The 10,000-nt window shown below is 42.0% G+C and overlaps 3 protein-coding genes across 7 annotated transcripts in view; 2 read left to right on the forward strand and 1 right to left on the reverse strand.

Annotated features, from left to right (window-relative positions):
- The window catches only part of ift20 (intraflagellar transport 20 homolog (Chlamydomonas)), a 9,512-nt gene extending 6,636 nt beyond the window's left edge, over positions 1–2,876 (forward strand). The window contains exon 5 of one of the 2 annotated variants that reach the window (XM_020933661.2): positions 2,739–2,876. In XM_020933661.2, the coding sequence (XP_020789320.1) occupies positions 2,739–2,781 (43 nt within the window). In that variant the 3' untranslated portion in view covers positions 2,782–2,876. Of the gene's footprint in view, positions 1,135–2,738 lie in introns of those variants that run through there. The other variant, XM_020933660.2, reaches the window with a different exon arrangement.
- Positions 2,777–7,936, forward strand: lyrm9 (LYR motif containing 9). The gene is made up of 3 exons (XM_055166880.1): positions 2,777–2,912; positions 3,478–3,570; positions 7,756–7,936. The coding sequence occupies exons 1-3, from the start codon at positions 2,790–2,792 to the stop codon at positions 7,771–7,773; spliced, it is 234 nt and encodes a 77-aa protein (XP_055022855.1). The 5' UTR covers positions 2,777–2,789; the 3' UTR covers positions 7,774–7,936.
- A 312-nt stretch (positions 7,937–8,248) lies between these two features.
- Positions 8,249–10,000, reverse strand: part of LOC110168235 (alpha-2-macroglobulin-like) — a 72,373-nt gene continuing 70,621 nt past the window's right edge. For all 4 annotated transcript variants that reach the window (XM_055166877.1, XM_055166878.1, XM_055166879.1 and 1 more), the window contains 5 exons: positions 9,806–9,918; positions 9,616–9,706; positions 9,138–9,206; positions 8,441–8,546; positions 8,249–8,349 (listed from right to left, as the gene is read on the reverse strand). In XM_055166877.1, coding sequence (XP_055022852.1) covers positions 8,294–8,349; positions 8,441–8,546; positions 9,138–9,206; positions 9,616–9,706; positions 9,806–9,918 — 435 coding nt within the window. In that variant the 3' untranslated portion in view covers positions 8,249–8,293. The remainder of the gene's footprint in view (positions 8,350–8,440; positions 8,547–9,137; positions 9,207–9,615; positions 9,707–9,805; positions 9,919–10,000) is intronic.

The following is a 10,000-nucleotide window of genomic DNA, read 5'->3' on the forward strand; positions in this document are numbered from 1 at the left end:
ATTCGGTTATAATACTATAAATCTAGAAATTATTACAAAGAGACTGAACCAGGACTGGACCAGGACTAAACTAAGACTAAACTAGGGATTGGAACTGGGCTGAATCAGAACCAAACCGCATTCCTTGATTCTACCTGGTTTAGTCCTGGGTTAGACTTGGTTTAGTCCATGTTTAGTCCTGGTTTAGTCCTGCTTTAGATCTCAGCTGGTCCTTGTTCAGTCCGAGGTTTAGACCCTGGTTTAGTCCTGGTTCAGTCTTGGTTTACTCCTGGTTTAGTCCTCGTTCAGTTCTGGTTTAGTCCTGGTTCAGTTCTGGGTCAGTTCTGGTTTAGTCCTGGTTTAGTCCTGGTTTAGTCTTGGTTTACTCTCGGTTCAGTCCTGGGTCAGTCCTGGGCTGGACCTGGTTCAGTCCTGGTTTAGTTCTGGTTCAGTCCTGGTTCAGTCCTGGTTCAGTCCTGGTTTAGTTCTGGTTCAGTTCTGGTTTAGTCCTGGTTCAGTCCTGGTTCAGTCCTGGTTCAGTCCTGTTTTAGTCCTGGTTCAGTCCTGGTTCAGTTCTGGTTTAGTCCTGGTTTAGTCCTGGTTCAGTCCTGTTTTAGTCCTGGTTCAGTTCTGGTTCAGTCCTGGTTCAGTCCTGGTTCAGTCCTGGTTCAGTCCTGGTTCAGTCCTGGTTCAGTCCTGTTCAGTCCTAGTTCAGTCCTGGTTTAGTCCTGGTTCAGTCCTGGTTCAGTCCTGGTTTAGTCCTGGTTCAGTCCTGGTTTAGTCCTGGTTCAGTCCTGGTTCAGTCCTGGTTTAGTCCTGGTTCAGTCCTGGTTTAGTCCTGGTTCAGTTCTGGTTTACATTTTCCAAACTTGTTCATAAATTTTAAATGTTCGTCATGTGGAGAATCGTTGGATCTGTTTATGTAAAATATATTTATAAGTTTATTTATACGACGTCGTGTTTGAGTCCTGCATGTGCACGTCTCTGTAAATACAAATCTGCATCCAAAAAACACAGAAAAAACTTGACTTCTTCCCTTTTTTTGTGTAATTCTTCTCAATTCAAATGTTTTAAAGTGTATTTTGTCTAAAGTGTTCGAATGTCCAGGTACAATGACGGGCAGAAATACTTGAATAATAAAACGTCAATGCACAATTCACCGCCTCTTTTTCTTTAAAAAACTTCTTTAAACTTTAACATTTCAGCCCTGGAATCGTCGATCTCTACTGAACTAAAGGTAAAAGGAGCTGTTCACCTGAAAACTACCACTTCATGACATCACAAGGTGGACAGGAGACACTAATAGTTTTGTTGTGTCTTTGCAGTAAATTCCGTGTGTTTCATGAAGTGAATTTTTAAAAACTTAAATATGCTCTAACATTAAAAGAACATATTTATTTATTTAGATTTGGATTTATGTATTATTTTCATTTTTTTTAAATTATTTGTTTAATCATATTTATTTTTTATTTTGATTTGAAGTTATGTATTATTTTGATTTTATTATTATTTGTTTTTGTTTTTTATTAGAATTTATGTCTTATTTTAATTTTATTATTGTTTGCTTAATCATATTTATTTTTTATTTTGATTTGGATTCATGTATTATTAAAATTGTATTATTGTCATTATTATTATTATTATTGGATTCATGTGTTATTTTAATTTATTATTATTATTTGTTTATCTTATTTTTTTATGTTTTACGTTTTATTTTCATTCTGTTATTATTTGTTAATTTTTTTAATCTTAATTATGGATTAATGTATTTTTCTTATTTTATTATTATTATTTGTATAATTTTATTTTTTTTCATTTTGTTTCAGATTTATGTATTATTTTCACTTTATTATTATTATTTGTTTAATCTTATTTTTTGTTTGTTTTTATGTATTATTGTTATGTTGTTATTATTATTATTTGTTTAATTTTATTTATTTATTTGATTAATGTATTATTTTCATTTTATTATTATCATTTGTTAAATTTTTTATTAATTATTTTTAATTCTGCGTCAGTTCCCTTCTCCTCCATCAGGCGGCGCTGCGCTGTGCCCGCACTGTCTCCTCTGTCATGATGACGCATTTCCTGTCATGGCGCCTGTAGTTTTGTAACTTTTGGAGGATTTTCTGATATTTTTTTTCCATAATTTGACTTGTAACGGTGAGATTATCATTTTATTTTGCTCCGGTTTGACTCGGACTAAGATTTAGTTTAAATATTTATGTTATAAAAACGCAAAAATGCCAAAATTATGTTAGAAAAACGGGTTAAAATCGGTGAGACTAAAGAGAACAGGACAAAAACAGAATGTGGATATTTAATAAAAACTGAAAATAAAATGACAGCGCGTGCGGGGAACTAAACCAGGACTAAACCAGGACTGAACCAGGACCGAACCAGGACTAAACCAAGACTAATCCAGGACTAAACCAGGACTAAACTAGGACTAAACAAGGACTAAACTAGAACTAAACCAGGACTAAACCAGGACTGAAAAGGACTAAACCAGGATTTAAACAGGACTATAGCAGGTTTGTACTAAGGACTAAAGTGAGTTTAATCAGGATGTCGATTAGGACCAAACCAAGACTAAATCAGGGCTAAAACCTCGGACTAAACCCCAGACTCAGCCACGTTTCAGCTTCTGTCAGAACTCATGTACAAGATGAAAATGGTAAAGATGTAGTGATCGTTATTGAAGATGTTCTGAAAAATTCGCAGCAAACTCATCTCTGGTTTAATGTGTGGGTTGACAGGAGCTTACAGGAGTTGACAGGAGCTGACGGGAGCAGCACCTGACAGAAGAGATGCCTTTGGCCGGAGCAGAGTTGATCCAGACTCCGGTTCAGCTCTACAGATACCTGCTCCGCTGCACCAGACTCCTGCCCTCCAGCGCCATGCAGCAGCACTACAGACACGCCATCCGACAGGTGAGACGCCTGCCGACAGGTGGCACGCACCAGCCGATGGGTGACACAAGACGGGAGCAGAGCCAGCAGCTAGAGGACGGCAATATTATTCCAATTAGATCTTGTTATTCATCTGTAGAGAATATTTTTATGTCTGACGGGTCAAATGCAGGTTTAGTCCAGAGACGCTGAAGAATGGGTCAAATGCAGGTTTAGTCCAGAGGCAGTGAAGGACGGGGCAAATGCAGGTTTAACCCAGAGACGCTGAAGAATGGGTCAAATGCAGGTTTAACCCAGAGACGCTGAAGGACGGGTCAAATGCAGGTTTAATTTAGTGATGCTGAAGGATGGGTCAAATGCAGGTTTAGTCCAGAGACGCTGAAGGACGGGTCAAATGCAGGTTTAGTCCAGAGACGCTAAAGGACGGGTCAAATGCAGGTTTAGTTTAGAGACGCCGAAGGACGGGTCAAATGCAGGTTTAGTCCAGAGGCAGTGAAGGATGGGTCAAATGCAGGTTTAACTTAGTGATGCAGAAGGACGGGTCAAATGCAGAGGACGCGTTTGACCTTTGACCTTTGTGTTTCAGGGCTATAACAGTCACACGGACGAGGACGACCCTGAGAGAATCCAGATGATCATCCACAGAGCCATCGCCGACGCAGACTGGGTCCTCCACAAGGTCCAGACCCACTGCACCCACTGGGATTTATCCACTTTATTAGTCCTGGTTTAGTCCTGGTTTAGTCCTGGTTTAGTCCTGGTTTAGTCCTGGTTTAGTCCTGGTTCAGTCCTGGTTCAGTCCAAGGCCAGGCCTGGTCTGGACTTGTAGCTCGGAGGGAATTTGTGGAATATCATGAGGATTGTGCACCTCTAGAAACGTTTTAGATTTTTGGCAGGGTGTTTGGTTTGGGCACACATTTATTAAAAATCCATGGATACAAGTTTGGGCGCCCCCTAGTGGCCGGTGTACATAAAATCCAAAATGGCCCCCGCTGAAAAGAGAAAAGGTTTTATCCCACCTTCCTTTTGTCTAAAATTGTTGTATAATGACACTTTTTTTACTTGACTTGATTAAAGGAATGTGATTTTAACATTATCTTCCTATTTTAAGATCATCATGCCAAATTTATTGTCATTATCACTTTTTGCCTGAAAAACTGTCCCTGTCTGTGAAATGAAATAACATTGACAATTGTCTCATGGTTCGATGAGATGTTCCAGGAACCCAGCCTGACTAATGTGACCCAGGGAGGCTCCCTGTCTCTGGGTCTTGCACCAGGAGTGGCCCCTGGAGCCTCCCTGCTGCTCTGGCCCCATGGATCAGAACAAATGTCCTTTTGGTCACCACATGTCACTGTAGTTACAAGTTAAACACAGGAATTTTGTGTTTTTATTAAAGTGAATTGGACTCACAGCAGCAGAGGGACTGATGCTCCACTGCTCCAGCACGCTCACATAGACCCGTCCAATCAAAGAAAAACAAACACAGGAGTTAAAACTATGGGTCTAGATCAGGGGTGTTCACACTTTTTCATCATGTGAGCTACTTACACAATGACCAAGTCATAAAGATCTACCAGGACAAAGCCAAGCAAACTGCACTGAAACACTCTGTGCCTCTTTTTTGGACCCTCCCCCACAGTTTGAGAACCTCTTCTTTAAGAGAACTTCCTCTGGCACTTTAACAAAACTGTGAAAAAAGTGAAGGAAGATTTTTAAACCTGTTTTTTAAAGTTCCAAACTGGAGTTACATTCTTTTCTGGTTTTGCAGTGATATTTACCAGCCTCTGCACGTTTACCAAACCAAACACACATCGTGACAAACACAGATGCATTTGTCACTTTTGTTAGACAAACTTCAGCCAAATGTGGCAGTAGGTCTGTTCTGTAGATCCGCTCTATGCTGTAGACCTGCTTTGTGCCAACACTGGAACACAAATTTAGACTGGTTTTTGCTTCACGTTTGGTCTTGCTCTTCTAATCAGCCGCACTGTGGGAGGGGCTTGTGTTGGCTGTACGCAGGAAGGAGCGAGAGCGTGAAAAGGCGAGGGGCGGCGTGCTGACGTGAGGCAGGTGGACAGGTAGGATGTTTAGGAAGTTGAACCTGCCCTGTGATGCACGCTGGTACACGAGGGCACACGCTGTCGCAGACGAGCCGTGCATAGGGAGCGTGTGTGTTTGTGATGCGCCGTAGAGTCTCCGCGGGTTTCAAATGAGCGCACAGGCTGCACTGAGACGCCCCACACGCTCCTGCACTCCGCTACAACCTACCCACACGACCTTGGCGATCGACGTATTGAGCACTCCTGGTCTAGAGCCTAAGTCGGGTGGGCAAACTACGGCCCTTTAAACCTTTTAATCCGGCCCGCCGAACTGGAAGAAATTACAATAATAAACCTTGTTGATGTTTTATTTGTCATGCATTTCCAGCGTTTCCCAGTAGATGTCGCACTACATATACATTGAGGTGCGGCGTATTATATTGGCCGCAATGCTTCATGGGAAAGTGTTCTTACAGGAGTTATTCAGACCATGAGTGAAGTAGTTGGTGTTCAAGATATAAGGCTGCACTGCTTCCATTTGAAGTTGGTTATAATAAAACATAGAAAACTTAAAGACTCTTGAGTTGTAGATGTCAATATATGCAACTTCATAGTGTCCAGTTTTATTTCACTTACATGTGTATGTGTGTGTTTGTTTGGCATTGGCTTTGTTATTGAGTTAATTTAGTCAAATTTGAAAACGGTGAGTTCATGATATTTATTTACCTGTCGTGTGCAGTGGAACAGATTTATACACTTTTATGTGTCTGAATTGTTCACAGAAATGTTGAAGCGTCTGAAGTTCTACATAAACGTGAATATGATGTAATGAAGCCGAGCTCTTAACACTTAACACGTTATATCTTGTCTTCTGTCCGGCCCTTCAGCCAAACTTTAGGACCCTATGTGGCCCGCGAGCCAAAAAGTTTGCCCACCCCTGTTATAGTGTGAACTGTGTTTCTCAGTAAAACCTGATCATTCACAATTCATTTTCGCCTGTTGTGTGCAGTGGAGCAGATCTATTAACTTCTTGTGTGTTCTCAATATTTTGCAGCAATGTTGTAGCGTGAAGTGCACTTCCTACATAAGCGTAAATACAAATATAATGCAGCTGAGCTCTTGACACGTCATGTCCTGTGTTCTGTCCGGCCCTTGAGTCAAATTTTAGGACCCTATGTGGCTCACGAGCCAAAAAGTTTGCCCACCCATGGCCTAAGTAATAGTTAAATGTGACTTTTTCGCAGATATTGACAGTTTATTGTAGTTAAATATGATTATGATAATTGATTTAACAAAAATGGACTAAAAACAAGAAGAATAAATCAGAATTGAATTCCTTGTATCAAACAAAGTTTAAAAAAAAAACATTATACAACAATTTAAGACTAAAGGAAGTGGAGATAAAACCTTTTCTTGTTTCTTGTTTTTGGATTTTATGCTCATCGGCCACTAGAGGGCGTCACCAACTTGTCTCCATGGATTTTTAAAAATCTTAGGCCCAAACCTAACACCATGTCAAAAGTCAAAATCTTTTCCAGAAGTGCATGATTTTCATGAACTGACTGTTGGACGGGAGACTGCTGGGAAAATCAGGATTGTGTCATTAGGCAAGACACTTCACTCACATTGTCTAGTATGAAAGTGGAGTGTGTGTGTGTGTGTGTGTGTGTGTATCTGTTTGTGTGTGTGTGTGTTTGTGTTGTGTATCTGTTTGTGTATCTGTGTGTGTGTGTGTGTGTGTTGTGTGTATCTGTGTGTGTGTGTGTGTGTGTGTGTGTGTGTGTATCTGTGTGTGTGTGTGTGTATCTGTGTGTGTGTGTGTGTGTGTTGTGTGTATCTGTGTGTGTGTGTGTGTGTGTGTGTGTGTGTGTGTGTGTTGTGTGTGTTGTGTGTATCTGTGTGTGTGTGTGTGTGTATCTGTGTGTGTGTGTGTGTGTGTATCTGTGTGTGTGTGTGTGTGTGTGTGTGTGTGTATCTGTGTGTGTGTGTGTGTTGTGTATCTGTGTGTGTGTGTGTGTGTGTGTGTGTGTGTGTGTGTATCTGTGTGTGTGTGTGTGTGTGTGTGTGTGTGTGTGTGTGTGTATCTGTGTGTGTGTGTGTGTGTGTGTGTGTGTGTGTGTGTATCTGTGTGTGTGTGTGTGTGTGTGTGTGTGATCTGTGTGTGTGTGTGTGTGTGTGTGTGTGTATCTGTGTGTGTGTGTGTGTGTGTGTGTGTATCTGTGTGTGTGTGTGTGTGTGTGTGTGATCTGTGTGTGTGTGTGTGTGTGTGTGTGTGTGTGTGTGTGTGTGTGTGTGTGTGTGTATGTGTGTGTGTGTGTGTGTGTGTTTGTGTATCTGTGTGTGTGTGTGTGTGTGTGTATCTGTGTGTGTGTGTGTGTGTGTGTGTGTATCTGTGTGTGTGTGTGTGTGTGTGTGTATCTGTGTGTGTGTGTGTGTGTGTGTGTGTGTGTGTGTGTGTGTGTGTGTGTATCTGTGTGTGTGTGTGTGTTGTGTATCTGTGTGTGTGTGTGTGTGTGTGTGTATCTGTGTGTGTGTGTGTGTGTGTATCTGTGTGTGTGTGTGTGTGTGTGTGTGTGTGTGTGTGTGTGTGTGTGTGTGTGTGTGTGATGTTGGTGGTCGTTGGGGCTGATGGTGCAGATTGGCAGCATCACTTCCGTCAGTCTGCCCCAGGGCAGCTGTGGCTGCAGTAGTATGTTACATCACAGAGTGTGGAGTGAATGAAAAATGATCTGTAAAACGTCTTTGAGGATCTTGAAAGGCGATTTATAAATACAATGATTCATTCACTTTTACTGATTCTTTTTTGTTGTTGTTTTTTTCAGTATCTGAAGAAGTCGTGAGTCTGACGAGTCTGAAGCTTCTGTTTGTGATTAAACTCAGTCACCAACGTCTAAACTCAGATAAAAGTTACAGATTGTGGCTTTAAATGTGACGATTGTACAAAAGTCTTATTCTGTGTTTATATGTTTATGTTAAATTAAATAAAACTTGATGTAACTGTGATGGACAGAGACTGATTTTATTTACTTTATCTGCTGCAAACCAATTATTTAAATTTATTCATTTGTAATTCACTTTTCACACGATAGTTTTATAACCACACTAAAATTTCAAACTTAATTTCAGTACAAAGGAACAGATTCGAGAATACATTTTTTAAAATCTCTTTATTCAGACAATATAATGTGATTTTCAACTTTAAATCTAAGTGTTTTCTTTTCTATTCTCATGAGCCTTTATACTTTACTGAACCAGGACTAAACCAGGTCTAAACCAGGTCTAAACCAGATTATAAAAACATTCAGACAAACATGATTCATTTGTTGTTTGTTTATTTGTAATTTACTGTTTATAAAATGTTCAGTGTTTGTTTGGAGCAGCACACGGGGACGTGTACTCTGTCTCTGCCTCGTCACCTGAACACAACAAAAATACACACATTAGTACTTCTACTCCATGAAAAGTACACAGTATTCAGAGTATTGCAGTAGTGTAGTATTGTAGTACTTGGTTGGTAGTAGTCGTAGATTCTGACCACAGCAGGTTTGAGATTCTGGACCTGAATTTCCTCAACCAGACGCAGACGGAAGGACACGGGCACATCTTTAGACAACTGTAAGACAAAGACCAGGACTAGACCAGGACTAGACCAGGACTAGACCAGAACTAGACCAGGACTGGACCAGGACTAGACCAGCACTAGACCAGACTAGACCAGGACTAGACCAGGACTAGACCAGGACTAGACCAGGACTAGACCAGGACTAGACCAGGAACTAGACCAGGACTGGACCAGACTAGACCAGGACTGGACCAGGACTAGACCAGACTAGACCAGGACTAGACCAGAACTAGACCAGGACTAGACCAGGACTAGACCAGGACTAGACCAGCACTAGACCAGGACTAGACCAGGACTACCAGACTAGACCAGGACTAGACCAGGACTAGACCAGGACTAGACCAGGACTAGACCAGGACTAGACCAGGACTAGACCAGGACTAGACCAGGACTGGACCAGGACTAGACCAGGACTAGACAGGACTAGACAGGACTAGACAGGACTAGACCAGGACTAGACCAGGACTAGACCAGGACTAGACCAGGACTGGACCAGGACTGGACCAGGACTGGACCAGGACTGGACCAGGACTAGACCAGGACTAGACCAGGACTAGAGTAGATAAGTGTTTTTAAAGTGACCTCTTTGATGTAGAGGAGGATGTGATCTTCGTTCCGCTCCACTCGGTCGACTCCAGACTCAAACTCCAGCTGAAAAAAAACACACACATTGTAGTGGCCAAAATGGTCCGTGTGGCGCTGTGTCTTTGTTTTCTGTGGGTTGTTGTTTATTTAAGTCCATTAATTAGGTTATACAGGTGTTACAAACTGATGAAGAACAGTGTTTTGTCCGTGTTCATGGCTCATGATGAAATAAAGGAATATTTGAGCTTTTACTGGAGTTTTGTCTCATTTATATGGAAACACGTGTCAGGAATGTCTTTAAAATTTACATCCTAGTGGCTTGTGTGTGTAGGGCCACACTGCCCTTACACACATGTACATGTATGTGACACACACGTTGTACATGTTTGTACATGTACTTTTTGGCTGGATCAGCTTCTAGAAAAATAAAAATAAAAACACGTTGAGGTGTGACGTGTTTGTCAGAGTGACTCACGTTCTTCAGAGACGCTTCATGAGGCACAAACCCTGAGAGCATCTTCACGTCCAGGATCACCATGTTTGTGCTGTTCTGCTCTCCACCGTATCTGCACAACAACCGACAGGTCACAGTCACGCCTGCCGCACCTGCCGCACCTGCCTGAGTCTGCTGACAGGAGCGGGCGCAGAGGGCGTCATGTACTCACTCGGCCTGTAGGAGGAGCTGGAGCACCGAGCCGCCGCACTCCATCTGAGTCTCGACCTTCACCCCCAGAGTCCGGACCTCAGACGGAACCGGGACGTTATAGAACAGAGAGACCTGAAACAAAGAACTGAACCAGGACTGGACCAGGACTGGACCAGGACTGAACCTGGGACTGAACCAGGACTGAACCGAGACT

This window comes from Boleophthalmus pectinirostris, unplaced genomic scaffold (assembly GCF_026225935.1).
Source record: "Boleophthalmus pectinirostris isolate CB_2022bp ecotype Guang Dong unplaced genomic scaffold, ASM2622593v1 HiC_scaffold_9, whole genome shotgun sequence".
In the NCBI taxonomy this organism is placed as follows: domain Eukaryota; kingdom Metazoa; phylum Chordata; class Actinopteri; order Gobiiformes; family Gobiidae; genus Boleophthalmus; species Boleophthalmus pectinirostris.

Excerpts from the sequence above, each read along its gene's own strand:
- lyrm9 (XM_055166880.1), top strand. The coding sequence starts at position 2,790 with ATGCCTTTGGCCGGAGCAGAGTTGATCCAGACTCCGGTTCAGCTCTAC. Across the intron at positions 2,913-3,477 it reads ACAGACACGCCATCCGACAG|GGCTATAACAGTCACACGGA; the intron begins GTGAGACGCCTG and ends TTTGTGTTTCAG.